Consider the following 26,600-nt stretch of genomic DNA (forward strand, 5'->3'; position numbering starts at 1 on the left):
CTCTTTTGTGTGCACAATAGAGAAAATGTCATCATGCAAGGCTGCTTAGTGAGATATCCTATACTCTCAGAAATTTAGCTGCAGAAACTGCACCATCATCCTAAGTTCAAAGAATAAATTTTGTATAATACTGTTAGACATGGCTTTCAAAAGTCTGTAACAAAAAACAAAACTGCTAAAATCTCTTGTATTTTTCTGTCTACAAATAAGAGGGAAGGGGAAAAGAAGAGAGCTGATGGAGACAGAAATATTGTTTGATATTGCTTCTGGAAGTTTTTGTCTTGTATCTATCTTGAAGTACTGCTATACATTCTCAAACTGCCACCTGCATGGTATTGAGGATCTTCAGACATCCCACACTGCAGTGTGAGATTGCTTTTTGCCTTGCACTGCTCTCTTTCTTAGATTATTCCTTCTAAGCTTGCAGGATTCTGCTCTCAGTTGTTTTATACTTTAGAAGGCTGTTTGTCTATCACAACCACGTTGATGTTGTGGCATTGAGAGGACTGAGGCAGTTGTGACAGTAGTCATTTCTTCTCTGGCTTACCTAGCTTTACAGCAACGGTCATGTAAGAAAAAACCAAATATGTTCCACCCCTTCAACCAGAGTGGGAAAGTAACAGGAGACTCAGTAACTGAAAATGGAACAGAGTGAGACAGAAGCCAAAATACTGCCTCTTGAAGTAGAGGAAAAGCACTGCTACTTATCAGTCTGTTTAGGTGATGCACCAAAGTGGCAAATCATCTTGAATGGTTACAGAAATAGTCACTTTGCCTGCACTGGGTGATCTTGACTTTGCCCCCTTTAGCCATAGTGCTGTACGGAACCATTTAGAGGAGAAACATGTTCAGAATTCCTTACCAACTCATTTCCAAATTTGGGTGATTTCTTTCTATGGAATAAACTGGTTAGATTATATTATAGGAAATGAGTAATGAGTCATGTATGACACACTTTCTAAGACTATCACTTGATAATAACCTATGGTTGCTAAGTTTCTGCCACCCCTTCCCTAGATGTCCACGTGTAGAACAAGAGTCAGAAGCCAGGCAACCAAGCAGGACTGTTAATTCCTCTTCCATTCAGAGTTCTGTCCCAAATAATGGGGGCAAATTGTAGAAACCTGAACTGTACTTAATTCAGAAAAGGGTACCCCCTGTGCTGTTCCATGGATTGCCTCTTGGTGTTGGGCTGGAGAGAAAGATTGCAGAAGTTCTGAGGACGATTTATATATTTCCTTGAAGCTGGTGTGGAAACTTCTTGTAAGTTCTGGTCAGCTGGTCTTGTTTTTTAATAGAAATTATGAAAGGCGTGATAGATTTTTGTGTCTTTTCAAATCCCACGGAGTCCTGCCTATATACTAAAGGCTGCGTGACAGATATTCACAGCACTCCCACATTCCTCCCCTGCTACAATTAATTATTCAGTTTCTCTCCACCCTCACAACATGTGTTCCTTCCTTTTCTTAGCTAGCTGCAGATACAAAAATCTGTGCCAGCAGAAATCTAAATCTGGGCCGTCGTGTGCAAAGAATTCTCAGCTTCGAAGGGCTTAAAAAAAAATTGCATCAAGGTAGCAGCAGCCTGCTGCAGTTGAGGCCCTAGGGCTAAACATAGGTATGGAGGAGCAGCCCCAGCTGCTGTTATGCTCAGCGACAAACTTGTTCATGGGCAGAATGGGAGGGCATTGCACGTAGGTTACTGTGGGGCAGAAAGGGAAGCTATGGCTGGTTTATCTTGCCAGAAGGGCTTTTTTGAGTTCTGATTTCTAATAATTCGTGTGTTGATCTAAGAGTTTCAACTATTATTATTTACATTCAGAAGAGTTGCGTGATAGCAGTGTGTACTTTGTTTCCTTCTTATTTTCCTTGTAAAATATCTGAAATATTTTACAATGTGTTTGATTTAGCTGCAGTCTTCTACACAGGTGTACAGAGATTGCTTGACTTTATGAAAACACTTATAAGTAGTTTTTAGCATCAAGGAGTAAGTATTGTCTAATCTAATGTTAGAAAAGGCTATTTTAAATCACACAGATTGGAGGAAAGTCTTCTTGACTATTCATAGACTATACAAGTAGTTACTGAATATTTCTGCTGCGTAGTAGTGAAATGATAGTGTAGTGCAGAGGGTTTTACTTTATTATTCTTATGCAAAGTGTTGGATCTTTCCTCAGGTTTTTACAGATGTGTTACCTCAGGCAGTCATTCTTTTGGAAGAATGAGAAGATGATTTTCATTCTTCAAATAATTCAAATAAATGTCTTGGGACTGAAAATCCAGCTGATGTGGAGACTGAGCTCAAAATTAAGTAAAAGATCAATCATCTTTGAAAAATAAATTTAATATTATTATTATTACTTTTATTTAAAGGAAAAATTGCAACAAAAAATTGTAGCTTATTTGAAAAGAAAAAGGTAACTTAAAAATAGCATGGAGAAGTTTTAAAATGAAAACACTCAATTTGAAAAGGCCAAATGAATTTTTTCTTTTCCTTCTGGACCTTTTGAAGGAGTTAATTTTTCAAGATTGCTGAAAAGTTATGAGTAGTTTAATAAAAATTTATTTTTTCCATAATTATTCATCTGAAAACGTTATGTTCTTCTCCAACTTTGTTTTGCAAAGCTATGAAGGAATTAGAACAGAATGTCTGTTTTCTAAAACAGTCTTATTTAGCTAGGAAACATTGCATAGCTGCAGTTTTAACTCATAGAGATCATTAATAAATATGATGTCAATTTAGTAAAAAAAAATAATAATAATTTGAAAAATGAGTTTGGTTTTTACTTGGCAGCATTTGTCTCTTTGTCACTGCCTTCCCATCTCTTTGTTCAACCACTCATTCATAAGAGTCACTGAACACTGCCTGCTTTTTGAAGATCTGATTTGTATTTACATACTGAATTTCTGTGCTGAAGCTGTCATTCTAAGGATCATGAACAGTACATTAATGGATATAAAGAAGAAAATTACTACATCTAACTTTGAAATTAAGTTCATTCGGAGCTTTTAAATAATTTAGTAGATACTAAGATCTACCATTGAGAATTACCATGAAGTAAAAGCAGGGCTGTAAATGAGTAACCTACATTTGCATGCTCTCAACTGAGTGTGTACCTGATGAGACACAAACATTTAGAAATTTAAGTTCTGAACACTTATAAAAGCATTGCCGTTTAATTGTAGAACAAATTCAAACCACAGAATTCCACTACAGCCAAAACTTTTTATCTTTTTGAAGTAACTGATACGAGATGTGTTTTGAGGAAGTTTTTTTTCTTTGTTTAAATTCAGTTTATTACACACTAGCAGCTCTAGATAGAATTCTTTGAAAAATGAAGATGTTATCAAGTGAAATGAAGAAGTCTCTGATATTGACTTCAGGTGTTCATGAATTATTGTTTCGTTGAAGTTTGGAGTTGCAGAATATTCACTAATGCAAAAAAAATTTGGTGCCACGCATTTGAATTCATCTAAATCATACTGATATGATGTGGCTATTCGGGAACTCATTTCTATGCATTCAGGATATTGTATTGGCAACAAATAGAGAAAAAATAAGGAGAAAAACACTTTCAGATATTAAACGTGCTACTATAGTAAGTAAAGATAATTATATTCACTTCAACTTTAATATGGAAAAAATCATTTCAGTTTTTCATTGTGTTGAATGTGGAGAGAGAGGTTCCTCCCTTGCACAGAGAGACTACTGTACTTATATGTAATACAAATATTTTAGGTCAAGATATTGCTTTGAAAAAGTGTGAAAGCACAGAGAGATGTAATAGGATTATTATTATTCATTGTGGAATTAATTATTTTGTATATTGTTTTATTTGTCATATCTATTGAGTAAAGTCTGTCTTTAGCTTTGGTTTGTGTATTCGAGTATTGTGAAGTTGTTTGTGCTGTTTTGTATAACTCAATAAAATTATTTTTTCTGTTGAATTTTTTGTTGAATTCAGTTCTTTCTGTTGAATCTCCTTTGCTTGCATCTGACCTTTATTTATGTTGATTTTGCTTCATTTTTTCATTTACCATGCTGTTCAGTTTTTGGATGCCAGGAGAACAAAGGTTTGTCTACTATTTGCAGTCTTTTTCTTTCAGAATTCATTATTCCTTACCGTGGTTTTTTTTGTTTGTTTGCTCGTTAGAGATACAGTAATCCTGTTTACTAAAACATATTCATAGCTTTAGTTGGCAAAAGAAAAAAAGGAAAGCCAATCAAGTGCCCTCCCCCTCACTCCCCACCAACATCCCTTTGGTTACAGTGAGTGCTTTGATTAACTTATAACTCTGATAACATGACGCTGAGCACCATGCAGGGCAGAACCACCTATAGTCTATGAAGTAATTTAGAAAACATGGAATACTGAGTCTTCCAACTTTATAGGCACGTATTTGCTGTACAAATGGATGTGTCACTGCCTTGTGTTTGGGTTTGTTGTTTTTCTTTGCTTGTCATTTTACCTGTAGCTGACACTGTGTGTGTGTTGTCATCTATTTTTTCTAGAAGCACTTGAAGGTTATAATTATAAACATTGTCACATGCATTTGTGATTTTTTTTTGAAGGTCATTTAGTATACTTTCATTGTTAACACTAATGAATTCTTATAACAGCATATAACAAAAATAATCATCTAATCCTAAATTCAGATCCTAAATTGATTTTTTTCTTCTTGTGCTGTAGCATCTGCAAATGACAATCCAGGCACTTCAAGATGAGCTTAGAACCCAGAGAGACCTTAATCATCTTCTCCAGCAAGAAAGTGGAAACAGAGGTGCTGAGCATTTTACTATTGAGCTAACAGAAGAGAATTTTCGAAGACTTCAAGCAGAACATGACAGGCAAGCTAAGGAGCTTTTCCTGTTAAGAAAAACTCTAGAAGAAATGGAGCTAAGGATTGAAACACAAAAACAAACACTAAATGCTAGAGATGAATCAATAAAAAAGCTCCTGGAAATGTTGCAGAGTAAAGGTTTGCCCTCTAAAGGAATGGAAGATGACAACGAGAGAACTCGAAGGATGGCAGAAGCTGAATCTCAGGTTAATCATTTAGAAGTGATATTAGACCAAAAGGAGAAGGAAAACATACATCTTAGAGAGGTAAGGAAAACTCATTATTTATTTCTTTAAAAGATACTGCTAATGTACTTCCTGCACTTCTGGAAATAAGTATGAGTGCGTTCTTTTTCTGCTTTTATTGCTTAATAAAAAAATGTATCTTTTTTAAATCTAAAAGAAACAAATGGACTAAGAGTATATTTGGGAAAAAAAATTGCTATCTTGGGGCCTATTGTCTTTGATGCTGTTGCTTTGCATACGTTCTAGATTCTTTGTATTTTGACAAATCAGTATTTGGTAAATCATAATGATTAGGACTATTGAAGAGATTATTAATACCTTTTATTGCTATAAAATAATTAGTTGTGAGTACATGCAAAAATTTTTTTTTGTTTCTATGCGCCTTGTTTCAAATTAGTGTTTTCAAATGTTTTGCCTTCTGTAGTCAGAGTTTATTTTCTTGTGTGGTACACAACAAATACTACCACATTAACACATGGGTGATGGCTCTGCTATGCTTTGAGAGGTTTGGCTTCAAGCCCACCTGCACCAGCTGCCCACATTACATGCTGAAGAATTTTGAAACTGGATTTGGGAGAAGTAACAACTGGAAGAAAACCTGCCTGGCTGTTATGCCTGTGGGCCCTTTTTCATCTCAGCAGCCTATGAAGCTGGTGACAGGGAAATGAGACATAGTGTCTTCTGCAGAGAGATGACAACTACAGAGGTACAAGAGGTACAAGCTACTCACAGTGAATACATCCAGCTCTATTTCCTTAGAAATTCAGGAGTAGAATAGTCTGATTAAACTACTGGTCTGGTAAAAATGCCAATTTGCCTGATAAGTGAAAATATGAATAAAATTAGTACAAGAACACAAATCTATTATTGGACTTGGATGAACAATAGCTATTTATATCTACAGAATGTTGACAGTTTTTTTCTTTTCTTCTGGACGAACTGTTTGAGGTTACAGCTGTTTTCTAAGTTAGAAGGAATTCTTAAACCCTAGTTGATAGATTTATTCTACTTTTCTTTTTCTTCCTAATATTCTGTAATATGTATTGAGGCCTCAATAGTATCTGGAGTCCTTCTTAAGCTTGGAACTACTGGAAAATTTGCAAGGCATAATCATACATTTAACGTTTCTTGGTGAAGATGTGGATCCTCATTAAACTTTTTCCAGGCAGAACTTACATTAAAAAGTGATGCCACCACTTAGTGGAGTCTGAAAATCAGTGGATTCTGAAAGGACTTGCATAAGGAATCAATGACACTGAATTTATGATAAGAAGGGTTGTAGAAGAGGTTCTTAAACTATCAGATGGGTTTCTGGATTTAAATCTGCCAGTTTCAGAGAAATATTGTCTGTTTTAAGCATGGCTGACTTGCTGTTTAACTGTTTTTGTTCTGTGATTGTGCCTCTGCTATATCATTATCACTTATATTTGTGATTACTACTTCAAGCATATATTGGACATGAATAAAGTGGATATTTGAAGGTTTTTAATTTGCATAGTAGTCAAGATCTGGAATGGTCTTCCAAGAGCAGTTAGAGAAATAGGACTAAATAGAGCAAGGAAAGTAGATATTACAAGGTTCCCACTGGTTTGCTCTTAGGAGTCAGGAAAAAAAATGTTTGTCTAAATTTATACTGAGGATAAAGTATTTATCTTTCCTCTAGAGCAAGTGTACAGAGGAGTTTGCTGGAGTTTTTGCTTATGACATGCTGATACACCTTGGAGACTTGTCAAGGTTTAAAATGTACTGAGTTTGATTATCAGAATCTGTGTCAGCTTGATGGGAACTGTCTATTGATCTGGGGAATCTTAGAATTGCTTAGGATGCTTAGAATTTCCTTCTTGCTTTAAGAATCCAAAGCTTTGCATAAAATTGTCTCTGCTGATCCTGCAGCACACTGTTTGTAAGATTTTTGATTTATTTCCCTCTTGCTATCTTGGGACTGGAAGTTGTCTGCACAATTTGAGGGAATATCAGATATGCTGCATTTAATTTTATCCATTTGTTAAAATACAGAATAATCCACTCTGATCTTTATGTAGTGAGTGAGTCCTTGTTTTCTGCTGAACTTGAATTGATGTTACTGCATGCATTCTTCATCCTACGAAATATAGTTTTCCAACATGATATATTAGGAATTACTGTGATTAATCTTTTGTAGCAGTCTCCTTAGTAGATTCCACTTTTTAACGAGAGATTACAGGTTTTCAACTCCTCCTCTGCTGAGAATATTTGACAGTGAACTGAAACTTGGAAGCTTTTTCAATCCCATTCAGGAAAGATTTAATATTCACTCAAATTTTGTTCGTATTTACCTGTCCTAATTTGTTGTTACGGAATTTCAACTAAACTATTCTGATTTCTGTATTTTTACAGGTTGCAGTATCGAGCTCGTGTTGAGTGTATGCTACGCAGAACAATATACTAATTTTTCAGGAATAATCTTTGATCAAATCCTGAAAACTAATTTTTTTTAAATTAGCTTTGCTATTATTAGTCTTTACAGATAATTTGGTATTGATTATTACATCAAGTAATTACTTCAAGAAATATTACCAGAAACCAATATTCTGCTCTCTTGATTCAAAATAATGTGTAGATATCCAAGAATCATGTAGAAAAAGAGGAAAAAACCAACCAAACAAAAAACAGCACTAAAAAAGTTGTTTCTTTCTTTTACCTGTGAGTAGTTGTAGAAGTTAACACAGTTGCCTCCGAAGATGTGGAATGTCTCCAAATGTAGATTATATTTCTTGGAGAAAGTGCAGAGAAGAAAGACAGAAACAGCAAGCATACCAGACCCATAGGAATATGCCTCTGGAATATAAACCAGACCATTTTTGTTTTCATATTCTTATCAGATTTGGGTGGTTTTGGGATGTCCCTCAAAGGCTATACCTTCCTGCAGTGTACAGTCTACTGCATTTTCAATCTTTGTTTCACAGAGGCGAGCTGATTACGTGTTTACTCAAGTTCTCTTGGAGAGCTGTAGGAATGGCAAATTTGAGCCTTATTACACAGGAGGAAACTTCAGCTGAAGTTGGAACCCTTCTCTTCTCTTACAGGAATAGCAAAGAATGTCTGTCTTGGTGAGGTTCATTAAAACAAACATACTGGGAAATAAGCTATGCAAAAAACACGATTAAATTCCTTTCTGTGTACTAAGGAATTTGTAATACAGGTAATAAGCTTTCACAAGAATAGCTAGATTCCCAGATTTGCAGTAGTTACTGGAAATCTTTCTTTATTTGCTTATCACAAAGTAAGAAAAAATAACCTGATTTAGTAGCATGAATTGTTAGCATGTGTTTCAGCTTCAATTTTGAGGTTAGAGCCTACTAAGGAGAGAATATTGAGCTCCTCTCCACGGTTTCTGAGAGCATCTGTGTAGTTTGCACTCAGTTTCCTTCATCAGGTCGGACTGAATCTTGTGCCTGTAAGAAGTTTAGCTTACTGAATGCCCGGGAGTATTTTTATTGGCCTTTTCTTAAGATAGCTGGATTTTATTGTTATTTTTCTGAGATAAATTGATAGTGTATTCTCTTCAGGTAACAAAATACCATTTGCAAATACACTTATGGAGGTAGAGGGATGTTCTTGCACCCGGCAGCCTCCCAGTTTGTATACTAGCATTTGGAATGAAAATCTGTCTTGAAGCCATGATGTCATAGCGTTGTCCTTATATTCAGAAATAAGTGTCATGGATATCACTACATATACGTTGCTGTCATTAAAGATGCCTGCCTTTTACTACTTACATTGATTATCAAATGTCTTTTCTAGGATTTTAAATAAACATTTCTTTTCTCTATAATTTTGAGAGAACTGTAGGTAAACTGGTGATTTTTATCATGTGGAAATCTAGCACAGATGTTTGGTATTACTTTTTTTTGAAACATAGCGACCACACATTATTTACCCTAAGTACCATTAAGTATTTTTTTATTATTGCTATTAAAAACTTGCCTTAGGCAAAGTCCCACTAAATCTCTAGTAAAGTCAAATGTTAAAATTCCAGCAAGTATTTTATTATATATACATACGCATAGATTACACATGCCTTCTCTATATAACATACAAATTCACTAAAATGGAATCTGAGATCATATAGGATTTTGTATATACATTTTAACTCTTATCTTGCATGTATTCATAAAACAAGGTGGTTGTACATGGTTTAAAGCTACGGTCTTTTTTTCTATGCTTAGTGGAAAGAAGAACACAGCTTTATTATATTTAAAGTGCACTTTTAAACTTTCAAGGGTTTTACAAAACTTGCTCTATCTTTGAACTCAGCTTGGTCAAATAATGATGGTTGATGATAGGATTTGAACTGCCATCGTGAATTACTTATTGCATGTTTTTAAAGTTATTAATGGAGTAAAGTTCTTTCTTCCACTCTGAGTAGAACAGATGCCTTGCAGACTTTTGGTGTTTACTGTAAATGTCTTACACTGGAGCCAGTAGTAATTTACTAAGGAAATGCTTAATCGACACCAAAGATTTCTTCCTCATAGTTACACAGATTAACAACCATTCTAAACTGAGTGTCTTCAGATCATTAGTGATTCTTTCCTTTTATTTCTCCTGCCTCTGCTCAAAATATTAACCTAATCAATAGCTATCAAGACAGTTATTTTCAATCAGAATATCAGTAGTAATGTGTTTTTAAGGTGACTTCTAATGTCTACAGAAGGTCTTTGCAGACATACCAAACAAGAAAAAGTAGACAGAAACTGATTGTGCTCTGGAGAACAATTATTACTTCTAAGGTAGCCCATTCAGGTTTTGTTATGCTCCATAATACTCTTTCTGGAGTGCTGTGCTCCATTAGTTTTTAAAAGTCCATGTGGAGGACAGAAAGCTTTTTAGTTATGAATCAGTTGTTTTTTTTTTTTCCAGTTTGGACACATTCACTCTCTATGACATCACCGCTGGTTTGGTGAAATCTAGAATTTGAGAAAAATGTCAGAAATGAACGTTGATATTTGAGAAGCACTTACATCAATTGTTTTAGAAAGAAAGAAAAATAGTGAAGCATGAGATTAAGAAGAGCATGAAAATATTTTCCAAAACTTCAGCACTCAAAATATAATTAATATATTTGTATGTCCACTGGTCTGCGTTGCCATAATAGTTGCACATCTCTGCTTGTTTTTAATACATTTTCTCAATGCCTTTCCTAGTGGTCTACCCCTCTTTTACAAATTATGGCAATGAAGTAGAAGTCAACAAACTGTGCAGGTCTCCTAACTTCCTGTTGCACTACAAGCTTTCTCTTGAGTGAGAGGATAATACTCTTAAAGACAAATCTCTTTTTCTCTAAACCAAAAATATATTTAAACTAAACACCAAAACAAAAACAAACCAAGACTTGCCTCCTATAAAGGAAATACTGTTTTTTATTTGCTAAAATTTTTCCTTGTATACATCTTAAACTATATATGTTGACTTTTGTCTTTATGTTTTCATGGACTGTCAGTAATAAGGGTGAAAGGTTACTACAGGCACTAGAATAGTATAAACTCTCCCTGAAGTTTTACCTGAAACTAATTTTTATAAACACAACATGGTGTATTAGATCAAACCCATTAATGTAATATTTCTGATTTAGTAGCAGATGTGAACTTTTTGTTGAAACAATCTGAATCCTTTCTTCAGAAAAAAACATACAGCCTTTATCTACTGGGGCTGGAGTTCATCTCTAGTTTATCTGGCCACATCCTAATTTCATAAGTGTATTCATTCCCTTCTGAGATATTCTTGATGGAAGTTTGATGTTATGCTGACAGTATGAGCCTGATAATCTCCTATGATCATAGGAATATTTTTTAGAAATATATTTATTGCAAAAAAAGTAATTGTAAATAAAATTTGACAATGAGCATAAATAACTTCTACCTCAGCATAAAGATTTAATTAAAACATTGATGAAGAAAGCCCTCTGTGCTCTGAAAGGCATGTCCACCAATACATGGAGATATTTGAAAGTACTTAAAACACCAATAGTACTTGGTTCTCTTTTTTTTTTTTCCATGAGCTGTCCCAGTGAAGTCAGTGGGATTAGTTGAGTGGTTGCAGTGAAGGGGGTTAGATTTGAAAGAATCAGTTAATCTGGACTTCAGAAATGTGCTTTGTGACATGGATCAGAAGGAAGTTCACTGTAGCTTTTCTATGTGGGAGTGATTCCTTTACCTGTTTGTCTTATCTCCTTGATTTTCCTTGGTTTTTCTTTTCCTTGAAAAATAAAGCCTAAAACAAATGAAAGAACGTGACTATTTTTAAAGCCATTTATGAATAATAAATATATTTAGAATAGTTGCTGGTTCTTTGTTTCAAGATTAGGGATATTATTAGCAGAGGCATTTTCTATGAACCTAGGGGGTCTGCATACTACTAAGTATTTATTTAGGATTTGGACACTTACTTGTTTCTTTTACTTTCGTGCTAAACTGAGCAGTATTCCTGCTGGTCTTTTAATGGTTATTGAAGGAAATAAAGTGGTAAAAGATACGATTATCTGAAATAACGACTTTCACTTAAATGAAGTGAAAAGATGTGATCCAGGAAAGTGTGATTGAGACACACTTCCCTAATTATTGTAAGAGGAGTGTATGCTTAATACCTTGTTATGTATTTTAATGAATTATCAATGTTTTGGAGAACTATAGAAGGATAAAACTGAGCCTGTGAACTCAGGAGAGGTAAGAGGCATGATTAGTGTGCTTTATTGCTCTGCTTTTTATACATTTTGTTTTGTCCTAGACAATTCCAGTATTGGAAGATTGTGCACACAGTCCAGGCTCCACTGATATAATTAGGAGAAGAAAAATATTCATTAACTTATAGAAAAATGCTTACTTGGTTTTCTGCTGCTGTTCTTGGTAGTTGCAGACAGGTTCTTCTTAGTGGTGTTTCAATGAGTTCTGTCTACGATCTTGACTCTATTGAGAAAATTATTATGCTGCCATTGCTCTTCTATGTTGGCAAACTGATTCCTAATTCAGTTTAAACAATTGTTTCTTGTGTAAGTGTTCCAAGTGGGGTTAGCTCTAGGTAAAGTGAAGGGACTTCTTATGGAGAGGAATGTGTTTTGCATGCTTTCCTTGAAAAATTTGCAGTTGCAGAATGCATTTATTTTCTTTTGTTTATAAACAATTAACAAATATATATTGTTCACATTGCTTTAATAAGGTTTGATTCTTGACATCTTTAATCTCCCTGAGTATAAATTTATTTACAAAAATGTAGATCTTTTTTTTTAATGTATTATTCTTTGGCTCAGTTAACAGAAAAATCCACATTGTAAAACCTTCCAAAGATCATACGTTAAGAGAATGATAGTTTTCCATCAAGTTAATTACTTCTCTATATGCTTTTTCATTATTCAGTTGAATCTGTACAAGGTTCGATAAAACTGATGCCATGGTCTCTGGATGCTAAACAAGAAATAGTATATTGCTTGGTGAATACCTGAAATTATTAGAAAAATTGTGTTAAGGTTATGTGCCAAATAAAAGCACTAGTCATTAAGTGGCTGTTGGTAATATACAAGTGATATTTTAAGACTTTAATGTGTAGAATCCATTAGAATTGCTATCTGTTCTGCAGGATCACTTTTGACCAGAAAGCTATTAATGAACCAGTGCCTTTTCTGTGATAGTTAAACACAGAATAAGTTAAATTATGGTTCAAATAGTTTGATCATGGCTATCTTTAAAGATTTGATCATTGGCATCGTATCCCTCTTTTGGGGAATCTGAAGTGTAATACTTAAAATATGCTTTTTTTATTTTTATTTTTTTTCTTTTGCCATGCTTCCAAAGCATAATTCGGTTTTCTAAGTTTGCAGATCTGGCTAAAAAAGATTTTAATCACTGAATCATGTTTAAAAAAAAAAGGCCAATGGCATGTTTTGTAACTAGTAAATGTTGAAATCTATTAGAAGTTATGATAGGTCTATTATGATTATGCTATGTTTTCATAATGTTCTTTATATTAAAAGGAAGATTATTCGTGTTATGGTTTCCTAGAAAAGCTAGAAAAATAGGAGGAATATGGGAGAAAAAAAAAGATGAAATCAAAATGACCCTCTACCCTCAAAAAATCATGCTACTAAAAATGCATTCATGATGTGTAAGAGTAAAGGAATTTTTTTTTTTGTTTGAAGTTTCAAAGTTCTCTCCTTTAAGCTAGTTGTTATAAGACTGCATATCTTAAACCTTGGGAAGCAGAGAGTACTGTGTGGACTGTTTTTTCTATTGGTTTCTGATTCTATCATACTTTTTTCAAGACACTTGTATAAACTCTTCATCAGAATAGTATAGTTTCTTTAAAAAACAAAGCCATGAAACATTATCCTCTGGGTAGTCCTAATGTTGGTGTTTAGAATTACAGTGGGGAAATGATAGGCCCAATCTCATTAAAACACCAGTGCAGCAATATGCATGCTTATGAGCAGTGCCAGGGAACAACATATAAAACCGCATAGCATTGGGACCTGTATTAGTTAGCCATCCCACTTCTGCTCTTCTTGTTGCAAGCCATTCTCTGTGCATACAGTCTACTAGGAGTAACTGGGATAATGCAGCCCTATCTACACTTCATTATGGCAATGTTGAACGCAGTATATTTCCTTAGTACCCCACATGTGTCCCAGACACCTCTAGTTCAATTCCATATACCTCACTTTCTCTTCTCTGAAGTAGTCAGACTTCTGTAGATGTGCGCTTTCATGTGTATGCACTGTGAGGTTTATGATGACACAGATTTCCCAGTACATAAAAATACATCAGCACTGGAGGTCACTGATGTCTAAATGATGCTTGTCATTTACAAAATCCCTGAGTTGCTGTGATTTTCAGGTGAGCTGCAGTAATCTGCAGCAAGATGAGCCTGATATAGATGAAAAGCTTTGTCATTCTATAGTTTCAAATGTAAGTTCTCCTCTAAAATTAAGGAAAAACAATTTATTGAGGAATAAGCCTGTGCTTCGCTCCCTCTATTCTCATCATACATGTAAGGTACATTGACTTATTTTGGACACTGGAGGGCACTATAGAACGAGGATTGGATTTTATTCTGGTTTTCATTATTTTTACAGGTGTCTGTGCCCAATTTGTAACAGCTCAATTTACAATGATGGTATGAATTAAGAAGAGGAATACCTTTATTTACAACTGATAGTAAGACACAATAATTATATTCAGTCTGTAGACAGAATGCAGTTTAGAAGAGCCGCAGCTAAGAACTGAAGCAAATAGAGAGCTTGATTGCACTTCTTACTCTACAAAACAAGTTAAATTTGGAATTTTATTTGGATGTATTTGTGGAAGTCAACCCCAGTTTTTTAGCTCAGGTTGCAATTTACTTGAATTTAAAAAAAAAAAGCAAACTAAGATGTCATCTACCTCTTTGAGTGGGGTTCCACTGTGGTGTTTTCACTTACCTTGGCTGCAGAAAAGCCTCTACACTGTCACAAAAGTGTCTGGAACCTGGAAGATGGACAGAGGAGAATATCACAAGTCGCACTTTGTGCCCTGCTGCATTTTGAGAAAGACTGGTAATACTTAGTTTACTCAGGAGATTTTCTGCCTATGTAATGGCTTGGTATGTATAGCCATTTGGAAGTAGCTGATGCAACATGCACAGTACACAGTTTGATGTTGTTGGGATCATCTGACATGAAACCCTATGCATAGATATAGCTGCTGTGAATATATGGAGTACTTTCTATAATACTTTGTTAAATAAAAGAAAGTAGCATTTGGTGGGAAGGCTATCAAAATGCTACCTAGTTATATAAACTGCAACAAGGTTTTTAAAAAGCTAGTTTATTATTCTGGTACAAATTATAAATTTAGATCTAAATGATGAAATTGGTGTTTCAAAATACATCTCTAACATTTTCTGTATTTGACCTGGTATTTAGTACGTGACCCCTGGTGGTACAGACATGAGATACTACTTTCCCAGTGAAAATCAGGACAGCTTATTATAGTGATTTGTTCTCCTTAAGTTGGTGTGAACAAAGTAGTGAAGCAGCAGTTTATAGCAGTGTTGAAAAAATGACAAGATGACTTTAAGGTGACTTTAAAGAATAGAAAATTTCTAGAAATTGTCTTTTTATAATCTTTTATTGTAAAATACATTTTAACTTTTATTAGCCCATCAAATGTTCAAACTATGATTAAAAGACTATGATTAAAAGCATGCTAACATTGAGAATAGAAAGATCTTAAGTCCAGTTAGAACTGAATTGAGACAGTGTGTCTTGCAGCTTGAGGCACTGTTGTGACACAGGGTGGCCTCACAACTTCAACATTCCTTGTTTCGAAATGAAGGAACAGTCTTTTCAGTGAAAAAATAGATCATGAGTGCATTGTAGGACGCCTAGGATACGTATTCTTCCTGATGAGTTTATTTCCTAAATATGTGTGCTTCAACTTTTCCATATTTACTTTTTTTTACAAGTTACTATGGAAGTGTTGCAGAGTTGAGAACACTCAATATATTGCCTGCTCAGCTGTTAGACATCCATTTTGGTGAAGAATTACAGTATCCTTTGGAATTATTGCAGTAATAATTCTTTAACATGTAGTTCTCTTTCCTCGTATTTTGGTCTTGCAGGGAGGATGGCTGTGGAGGCTTTTGTAGGCTGAACAATGCAATAATAACATGGAGAAGAAACAAACGTCTGGCAGTGCAGTTGTACATGCATTTTGTAGTGCAGTTGCACATGCTCCACAAACCGGTTCTTCAGTTTGCACTGCTCTCTCAGGAGACTTGTCTCACAGAGGAAGTTGAATCTGTATTTTTTTTAGAAGTGTACCATCAAAGCACAGGGAGAAGGATTTTTATTGCAATTGCATCGTTATTCCCAAGTTGGTCTGTTTCAGAGAATTGATTGATTGAACACCTGCACATGTTTGAGTCAGAACAATCAGTTTGTTCTAAATTATTCCTGACTTGCTTGGAGAGAGTCATTTTCAGCTCTCATCTTGAAAAGGGCATACTTTCACATAGGAGTACATCTGGCAGACAAAAGATGTTCTGCTGATAACAAATCTCAGAAACCATTATCAATATAATGTTACCCTTTAGCCTCTCAACAGTACTGTGAGTATTTACAGTGGTCTTGGCAGTGCTTACATCCCATCTGCATCGTTAAAGCATAGGGTGATTGGCCAGAAAAATGGAGATCTTACTGAGAGCCTGGGAGCAGATAAGCATGCTCCTGCTTGTGTATGTTTCTTTTCTCAAAAAAGATTTTAACACCAGCTCAGTTGATAGAATATATGAAAACAATAGAGACTGCAGGATGGTAAGACAGAAATTACTCCTGGAGGGATTCCAGATTAGGGCTACTTTGCTCGTTTGTTTCCAGTGAGCCCTTCAGCATGAGTAGTTGGAAATCTGCTGTCACATGCAAGCTTGGTCTTTAGCTTATTAACTCTTTCTTCAGAATGGTTTGCATTCCAGCAGAGTCTAAAAATAATTAATGTAATCTCCAGAGCACCCAGATAATTTTTTTCTCTGATGTACAAGTATGGAATTAGGTACTTGCATAAAACCACCTTTTCCTTTTACTGCTTTGGACACAGATTATAAATATTTTATTAGTAAACTGTATATTTATTCCTTATGTCTGAATGTATGGTGGTTGAGTTTCACAGGAAATTTTGCTTTCATTTAACATTGTGGAGCTTTAAATAATGTCAAATGTACTTTAGTGTTTCCTTACAATCTTCTCATACTGGAATCTATGTGCAGAATGACAGTCTTTAATTGTATAAATAAAGACTGTAATTATGAATGATAGCAAGCAAGGTTTGATACCGGTACGTACATCATTACGTCATTTTGTTAGTGAATGTTTACCAGTTATTTAAAACATACTTAAAAGTCTTAGCAGAAATTCTCCAGGGACATCAAATGGAAAGACTAACTTGATATATTTGGTTGACCAATTGTAGGTGTTACCCAATCATGGATTCATTGCAAACGAGAACATCAAAGAGTTCTTGGGTCTGTGACTAGTCAGAAATCTCAAGGGCTGGTTTTCTGAGTCAGAGCTCAGGTTAACTAATACATGCATTCCTATCACTGCACTTTCTGCAGCTTTACAGCCAGCATCATCTCTTGAATTGCCTGTCCTTTGGATTTCCACAGCTGTTCCAGTTGGCTACAGAGGCAATGTTCAGTAATTCTTTTAAATCAGATTTCTTGTCTCTGTAGGAGAGATCCACTTGCTGCTTTAGTCTTTTCTCCTCATATTGAATTGTATGATTTTGGATGGATGTTTACTAGAGAAAAGTCACATCTAGTCATTTGTATGAAGGTGGAGGAATCTACAAATAATGTTTATGTCAGAGTGGAAAAGATTTTGTGTGTGATTTGAACAATTACGTTTGCCATTGTGACAACTAAATGTATTTGGCTGTGTTCCCTCCAGGTAAAAAACTATGATAAACTTGGCAGTATTTAGTGTTTCAGCCCTGCAGCAGGTCACACTTAAATTTACAAAAGAGCTGTGAGACTTCTATTTCCACAAGAACAACCCTTCCCTCCCCACCCTCCCTTGTCTGGACCTGTGGTTAATATTGCAGTTCTGATGTGTTGGAGCCCTTGTCTACCATCCACTTGGAGGCATGGTGAAATGCTGGAGACCTTTTATGTCAGGGCTCTTTTGCCCTGTTTTTGTATTCTCTTGCCTTTATTGCCTTTCATTGTAAGGCAGTCTTAATGAACGTACTCCATTTTCTTTTTTTTTTCCCAAGTTTGTTTTGGGATCCCCCATTTATTCAGTCTTTACACTGACCTGTATTCCTGCTGACACATTCATATCTTGAAGAAATGATATGGCGCTTAGCTACTGGATGAACTTTCTTATTTGAAAGTTGAAGTTTTTCTTCACTGAACTGTTAGTGCTGTGGAACCATAAGAACTTGACTCTCTGTAGGTATAATGCTTTGCTATTAATGGTCTGGCTCTAAGCAGATTAAAAACTTCTTTGTAGTGCCTTCTTGCACCTGTAGCAAGATGTAGCAAATGCAGCTAGGGTGTGTATGCCAAATAAATCATAGCTGTTGCAGAACTGTGAAGGACAGACTAACGTTGTGAGTCCTCCTTTACAGCTCAAATATTGATATTCTTTTTATTTTTTTATCCAAATATCACATATATTTTGAATAGCTAAATATTCTTTACTGTAAGTGTGAAGTATGCAGTGCCCCACAGCAGCATTACAGCTGAGTTGCTATTAGTTCTTAAATCATTTTCTTTGAAAAATGTTAAATACAATAGTCCTTACATTTTTAACATAAAAATGGTGTATTAGTGGATCTAAAAAACATTTTACATGATTATTTTTATTAGTGTTCTTTTATTTTAACTGTCAAATATATAAAAACTAGAAGGTATTCTTGTGTAGTTAAACATCATATTTACTTTTGCAATGTAAATTAAAGCTGTGACTAACTCTATAATTAAATGTTCTTTCTAATAATTCTGAGAGCTCAGTAATACCTGAGCAGTGAATTCTGAATGAACTGAAAAGAAAGAAGAGAGATTTTTTTTTGTGTGTTTTAATGCACAGGAGTTGTTTTCCCCTAAAGTACCTCCTTTATATTCAGAAATAAAATTAAATATAAAGAAGTCTATTTTGCACTAATAATACCTGTTCCTTGTCTTCAGAGCTCTGGGTGTTGTGAGTTGTGTCTCCTGCCCTTCAAGATCCACAGCCTCGAACATCTTGATTCTTGGCACAAGATTAAAAAAATTAGAAATTGATAATTTGAGGGACAGACAATGCATGTAAATGTCTTGCTGAAACTCTGCATGTTCTCTTATAGGATGCCTTGCCAGCTGTGGAGTTATACTTAAAGTATACTTTTCCAACACATGCTTGAGTGAACAATCTACAAAATAAATCTTACTAGCAACAGAAGAAGTAAAAGTTTTATACAAAACAAAAGTTCTTATCTGTATTATTTGGTGGTATTACTAAAGGAACAATTTGTATACTTTATTAGGTGAACAGTGTAATCTGTAATAGAATTGTTCCACTGTGATAAAAACTGCAAATTAATATTTAAATTGACATCAAAAGAATGAAGTAAAAGATATTTTGTATTTCTTTCTGCTAGCAAGTTGCTGAAGGACACAAGGCTTGGAGGCAGTTGCTCACCTAGCCTGGATAACAGCAAGGTTTAAAAACAAAAGCAAAAACATAACTGTGATATTGAATGACCCTGGAAGAAGGAATGAAAATAATGAGGTTTCATTAATTTTTCATAATTGCCAGCACTGTAGGTGGTAGCTGGAAGTAATAACTTGCTTTGTCTTGAAAGCACCCTTAAAAAACTGTTTTAGATGCCATTATAATAAGACAAGCAAGCAGAAAATTATTGTGCCTGTACAAGGATCTGTTTTTCTTGTCTAATTTACCTCACTGAGAAACCAATTCTGACTATGTACACTTTTATGAATGATTAATTCTGTGTCTTTACAGTGGTGGAAAGTCTGTACAGCATGCTGTAATGATATCTATGCAATAGCACTGAAGTAAATGATGGTTTATAACTTTTATCTGAATGTATCAGAAGAGTCTAGTGCTGCAGTTTGGAGAGTAGAATGTGAAAAATATGAATTCTTGACTGACTGTTAGACCTTCATTGGGAAATAGTAATGCATAACAAGAAAAGATTCAAGGGGATTATTGTATTTGTAGAGCTGAGGTTTCTTGCTGATTTTGACACAGTTTTTGCCCTCATTGATGGGCCAGATGTTTCAGGCAGAGCACTTGCAAATACCTGCTTCTGTGTTTCTGGGTTATCTTCCATTTGAATCTAAGAAATTTATAAATGCCAAGTGGTTGGAATCATGAATGAGGTCACTGGAAGCCTCAGGTGATCTATTAAAAAAAATAAAAATCATCCAGTCATTTGGGCACCTCACATTTTGTATTTTCAGAGGCAAACTGAACAGTTCACAAATGTGAATGCTGTGAAGTCAGATCTGTGGAGTCAAAGCATCTTCCATTAGGGATCTACAAAGGATTATCTGAAATAGCCGCATAAGTAGTGGAGAATATATATATAACTTTCTACAATAAAGTGCAAATTATTACAGGCTTGGTCATTAACAAGGGAGCTGTTTTATTTAATATCATTTTTGAGAGAGCAATGTAAAGATTATAAAGTTTTCATCCTTTATATGTTTTAGATATGTTGTGCTGAAGATAACTTGCTGGTTTTATGAAACTATTTCTATAGTCCATTAGGCTGTAGTGTTGCTCTTTCTTAATTCCCATTATCACGATAGATTGTTTTGTTCGTGCATACCACGTTTAGTCAATAAACAAACATCCAGATTATGTGGCATGTTCATTTTCCAGAAGTTTTGGAAAAATCTAATTAGGTGAGATAATGTAGTGTTATGATAATGCAAAAGCTAAGGTATAAAATACGTTCACTTGTAACCTGAATACAGCCCAGACTGCTTTCTGTTAAAGTGTTTTCTGTTGGAAATTACTAGTATTAAGAATGCAGCAGTGCTTCTGATGAGGGAGGACCTTTTGAATGATGCTATTTTTATTACAGCTTTACTTAGTCTTGAAAAAATCTAATTTCATAGCTTAAAATGTTCAAGGCTTTGTTTGGTAGAGTAGTGGTAGATGTAGAGGCATGTCAGATTTACTTTTTGTCTTTGATTAGGCTCTGCTTGAATGTTTCAGGGCATTCAAACTGAATAGGATATGGTAAATGCAGAATTTAAACCCCTTCTGGTTGTAGTGTGTTTGTGGAGGTGGGGTTCAAGGGGTAGAGGGGGTCATTTTTAGGCAGTCTGCTAAATGAAGCCTCAGTTGTCCCTTTGGAAGGTGCTAGGGGAGCAGAACACATCCTGCCTTTGTTTTGGAGTGGCAGTTTTCTTTAGGGTTAATGCTACAGGATAAATAATACAATTTGAAAAATGAATTTTAGAAAACAGACAGCACAAGATACGGTCAGGGCCTATTTTTTTCACATTAAATTGCAGCATTTATACTTAGGGATATGTAGATAGATTTGCTAACTGGAACAATATTTGTTTCCTGAATATGTCCTATACACATTCTTTTGTAAACTTGTCTTCTGTTATAAATATTTTTAGAATTTGAAAATGTCTGTTATCAGGTATCTTATGAAGACTGCAAGTCCTTGCATTAAGGAAAGTAAAAAACGGTAACTGAACCTGCAGAAAATAAATACATAATCCAAGTTTATTCAGTAGATGTGAACAGCATTATCAGTCCCGTCTTATACACTGTTTTTACAACTGGAGTCTCATGCTTTTCTTTCATATTTCTATATAGCTCATGTAATTTTATTTCATGTATTTCTAAATTGCTGTAAATGAACATGCAATCTATGTGAGGAAATGTAGTTTTAAAGAATGATTTTTCTTCCTGGAGCTTTTGAGGATCTCTTTTCTTCCATTATAACAATTTGTAATTTTAATTAACATACACCATTTTGTGGTATTGCTGCTGAATGTATTGCAGCTGTGAGAGGTCCATGTATGTGGGATGAGCTTCTGCCCCTCTTGAGTACATCAGAGTCACTATCTATTTCTTGGCTGTATCTTCTGTAAAGCTGCCTTTCATTTAGCTCAGGTCCCAGCTGGCTGATATCAAGCAGGTAAGCAGTTGCTTATGGTCAAATAAAGTTACAGGTGTCTACTCTCTACATCTTACACCATTCTTGCAGCTTGTGAGAAATTAATGCAGTTAGATTTTGGAAGAGAGGCACAAAACTTTACAATGCAAAACTCTCTAAAGTAAGCAAATGATAATTATAAGTAAATGTCATATTATTTGCAAGGAAAAATAAGTCTTTGTCATAGCTCAGTAAAACACTAGATTTTAGTCTCCAAAAGCTCTACTTAAATAGTAAATTTCATGGCAGCTCAGGGTTTTCCAGAATGACTGGAGTGAAAACTCACTAACTTTCCTAACAGCTTGACAGAAGTTCTGCATTTATGGGAATGTCATATTTACCAGAGGAATATTTGAAGATTGGATTAGCAATAATCTAATTTTTTGTGCTAATGTTTTCATAATGATGTAATAAATTTAGTCTCTGAGGAAATTAGAAAGAGTAACATTCATGTAGGAAGACAGTTTTTAGTGGTTTGAAGTGACTGCCCTGCATCCCTTAACCACTTCGTACTTGTAAGTCTTCTCTGAAAAACAGGTACATGCAAGTTTCTGAAAAGTGAACAGCATTTGCGTGTTTCTTCTAAGATACAGGAGAAAGAGAGTTGTTGGCAGTGATGATGTGAAAGCTGCAGTTCAGCCTCCTGATGAATGTAGAGACTTCCGTATCTCCTTTGTATCAGTGGATCTGGACTTTTTTCTGTTCAAAGAAATTTCAATGGAAGAGGTGGAATATGATGTCCATCACTCCAGGGTGCTCCTTTGGGAGAAGAGAAACGTGATTTTCAATCTTAGAGGAGGAAATCACTGTGTCTGTCTTTCAGGTGCTCCAGAATAGGAGGAGTGAGTGTTCTATGCTCTTTATTAACATCTTTCTTCATATTGAAGCTGAGGCTCACCAGGAAGATGGCAAATGCTCTGTAGTTTGGAAGGGTCTTAGTTTTGAGCAGGACAGTTAATATGCCCGTGTTGGTAGAGCACTTCTGAATGTGTGCAGAAGGTAAACGATAGAAGCAAGAAGCGTTTCATGTAAATGCATTCATTCTAAATACCTATACTAACAACCTATTTTAGTCTTACTTTGTAAATATAACATCCTGCTGTCCTTTTTTTTTTCCCAAAGAAGTGATCTGCCAGGTTGAAATAATTGAGAAAACTTGCCATTGTAAGATAGTAATCCTGCTTTTGTGCTTGCACCTAAAAAAAATTCACTGCAGATATTTTCTGCAACTGAACATTATGACGTAGGTTTTTGAAGCAGTATATGGAGGATAATGCTGTTTAGTGCTTCTCACTTTCAATAGTTCTTTCTCTGTTTAACTTCAACAGGTTTCTTTAATTGCTTCACCTTCCTTCTATGAAAATATTCAGATAATTTGGTTTGATTTGAGTATTTCAGATTATGAGGGGATCATAGGATTTTGAACAGTGAGAGAAGCTTGAAATTACCTGTAGTCATTGTGCCATCAACTTTCTTACTGTGTCCACCTATTGCTGCTGTGTATGAGTTGCTCTTCCTTTGATACTTAGTCCTTTTTTGGAGACATGTCTTTTGTTACTCAACCTTGAAAGTTTGCGTCTCTGGTCAAGCACCTCAATCCATGGTTTTTTGACCTTAAGTAGAAAATCCAATATTTATAATTACTGAGCTTGTTTTCTCCTCAGCTGATATGTGTAGATTATTACTTTTCAAGATGTAAATGTCTGAAGGCAAATAGTGATTAACATCCAAATGTTATATGTTACAAATATCTATATTTGAATGTTGTTAAGTGGGCTGATATTTGCTTAAAAAGTGAGCTTAGAGCATTTTGTGCATGACTGTTGTAAAAATATATAACTAAACCTTAGGAAAAACTACATTAAGAGCAAGTCCGATAGTGTTTATGAACAATACAGTGTAAAAATAAACCAGGTATTCTATAACTATTTAAAAAAACCACAACACTACAAAAAAAAAACAACAAAAACCAACCATCAACATCCAACCAAACCAAAGAAAAACAAGAAATTCAAAGATAATAATGCTAAATGTCAAAATACGGTTTATTATAAATCATTGCAAACCAATTGATAACTATCAGATAAGCAATGACAAATGAAAGAATGTCCATGACTAATTTTGAAAGCTGTTTTACTATAAAATGAATTTGTAGCATCCAGAGAGGTTTTGAGATTCAGAACTTATTTCTGAAGGTAGGAAAGGGAACTAACATCTTAAGTGTAACTTCAGTGCTTATTCTACTTTATTCTCTTAGCTAAAAGTGTCTTTAACTTGGTCAATTCTCATTCAGTGAAACAGTCTTTGATTGATAAAGCAAATAAACACAGAAATAGGTAATTATTCTGTACATAGGGATTATTTTGCATGCATTCAGCAACCACAGGTGCAGAGATCATTAGGGTGTAGCAGAAGAGCTAAGGGGCCTTCAGGGTGGCCCACATCTTCAGTGAACACTCATGACTGCAGCCACAGATGTTGTGCAAGCTTTTCTGTGGTAAGTTTATTACAGTGAAAGACTTATTTGTCAGTTGCTGTCATATTTATGTTTTTCATCACAGAATCAACATTTTGTGCATGTCTTTTAGAATCATTTTTTTAATTTTTCAGTTAAATTTATCATTACATTTCAGTTATCATTTTTTTTAATTTTTAATGTATTTTTTTAAGGAATTGAGTTATGATAAAAGCTATGCATCACTTTTTTTTCCCCTGTTTTGTTTTGCAAGCTCTTGTGATCTGGTGGGACGTGCCTTCATAAGAGAAGGGTCAGAAACAGATGATCCCGCTTGAAAGACTATATTGAGGCAGGTAACAAAGTTCCTTGATTCATACCTCTTCCCATTTAATACATGAACTATAAAGTAGCTGTGTCTTACAATGCTGCATGAGCATGACAGATGAGTACAGAATCTTTTTACCTAATGGCTCTGTTAAGAAAAGAAAGAAAATTGAAGTACTATTATGCTTTGTTTTCTTTTAGGTCACACCTATGGTGAAATCATCCAGTATACTTCTAATTTCCTCCATGTAAGATAGAAAGATCGGAAGAAGTCATCTTGAAAAGGATTACACCACAATTGTTTTTGCTTTAGAAATACTTTCTCATGTTGTAAATATGTTTTAAATAAAGTACTATCACACAAAAGTGCAAAGAGCTTTTAATTTATGTATATAGACCTGTTATTTTTCAATATGCCTTTATTACAAATGCAAAAATCTTTGGTGTTAAGATTTTCTTAAAGTGATATGCTCTTCCAGAACTTTGCTTACAGTGATGTGGTATGGAGGAAGTGCTTTTTTGAGACCTAACTTTTTAAAGGTATCTTATTGTTGGTATGTTTTGCTATGGAACAGGAATATTGTATCTTTTTCTATTTATTGCCTCTACATGTAGTGAAAGTTTATATGTTACACTGTGTGATACTTTCTTCTGTTCTAGTATGCTTAATGGACTTATCTCATTTGCAGTGACTTTACATTAGGATGATGTAATTGATTAGTATTACACTTGACTTAGACTGATGTAAACAAGGAAATAGTTAAACCATTGGTTCACAGAGACCTGCTGACCAATGAAGTCTAGCCTTGAAATTCAGTCTTCTGAAAAATGGAACACAACAATATCTGAATAGGAAATTAATAATGTATATATATCAGGGGAGTTTTAGCATGCTGAGGTGAGGACTATGGGTCTGTTACTGAAGAGATTTGTTAGGCAGGATTTGATGCCAAGAATTTTAGACATTTGCTGGTTAACTCTATCAATTGGCAGGATATGTCAAGAAGTGATTTTGGAAATGAAAGTTATGTGATAAGATGTAGGGACTGAGACAATCTTCTAGATTGTAGTAGACAAGTCCACAGAGAGCTGTAAATATCCAGATAGTATTTAACCAAGAAGGAATGGAATGAGCACAGTACAAGATGAATTGTTTCTGTAATATGCCACCAGAGTTAAGCAGTTGGCAAGTTTCCACCAGGTAAATTTTTATAATGTCTAAGTTTTGGTTTCTTACCCTACACGTTTTTCTTTCTCTTTGTATTTTGGGCCTACGTCTTGTAGTTTTTTAACCTTCAACCATTTATGACTCTTGGTTTTGGATTTTTATGCATGAACTTTGTTATTTGATGTCAGCAGGGCTTGGATAACAGTTAAGTCTATTGCTATATTTAATTATGGAAAATCTATCAATTAGTAGAATTGATAGGAAAGTTACTAGCTTTTTTTCCTTGTTGTTTAGCGTCAGTGTAATCTATTCCATATTTGCTGCCAGCTTGTAAATACACAGTAGTAACAAATGAAAAATATTGGATATATATGAATGATATTTATACCTAGATTGAGGAACTGGCATGTTCAATCAGTAATATGCACCAAAGCTAGGGAACAAAATAAGGTTCAGGTTCTCTAATGATTTATAGGAGGCATAGATCAAATTTCTCAAAGGCAGGATTGGCAAGGCATGTAAACTAAACTACCATATTTGAAATGATTGTTGAGGCTGACCTTGTCTAAGCACATAAAAACCTAAGGAATATATATGAAGTAAATGAGAAATGTAACATCTTGGGCAAGGTTAAAACAATGGTTTGTGTGAGATGAATGTGAGAGCTGACTGAGCCAGAATATTTTCTGACTGCATAATAAGTGTGGATTGTAATGTGTGAAGGTAGTATGAAAAAAAAAGTCTTTGTGAGCTATGGAATCCTAGCAGAAAACTCTCTCAGTTCTTTTCTTCTACAAAAAGATCAGAAATCCTTGAGATGCCATTATTTTGAAGCAAAGATGACAGTTTAAAATAGCAGTAACTCCA

At 34.7% G+C, this 26,600-nt stretch overlaps 1 protein-coding gene across 1 annotated transcript in view; it reads left to right on the forward strand.

Moving 5' to 3' along the window:
• Positions 1-26,600, forward strand: part of ERC2 (ELKS/RAB6-interacting/CAST family member 2) — a 413,335-nt gene that overhangs the window by 51,502 nt on the left and 335,233 nt on the right. The window contains exon 3 of the mRNA XM_065749769.1: positions 4,691-5,107. Within this exon, the coding sequence (XP_065605841.1) occupies positions 4,691-5,107 (417 nt within the window). The remainder of the gene's footprint in view (positions 1-4,690; positions 5,108-26,600) is intronic.

This window comes from Cyrtonyx montezumae, unplaced genomic scaffold (assembly GCF_038088225.1).
Source record: "Cyrtonyx montezumae isolate F1298 unplaced genomic scaffold, pur_monq_1.0 scaffold_6, whole genome shotgun sequence".
Lineage (NCBI taxonomy): Eukaryota > Metazoa > Chordata > Aves > Galliformes > Odontophoridae > Cyrtonyx > Cyrtonyx montezumae.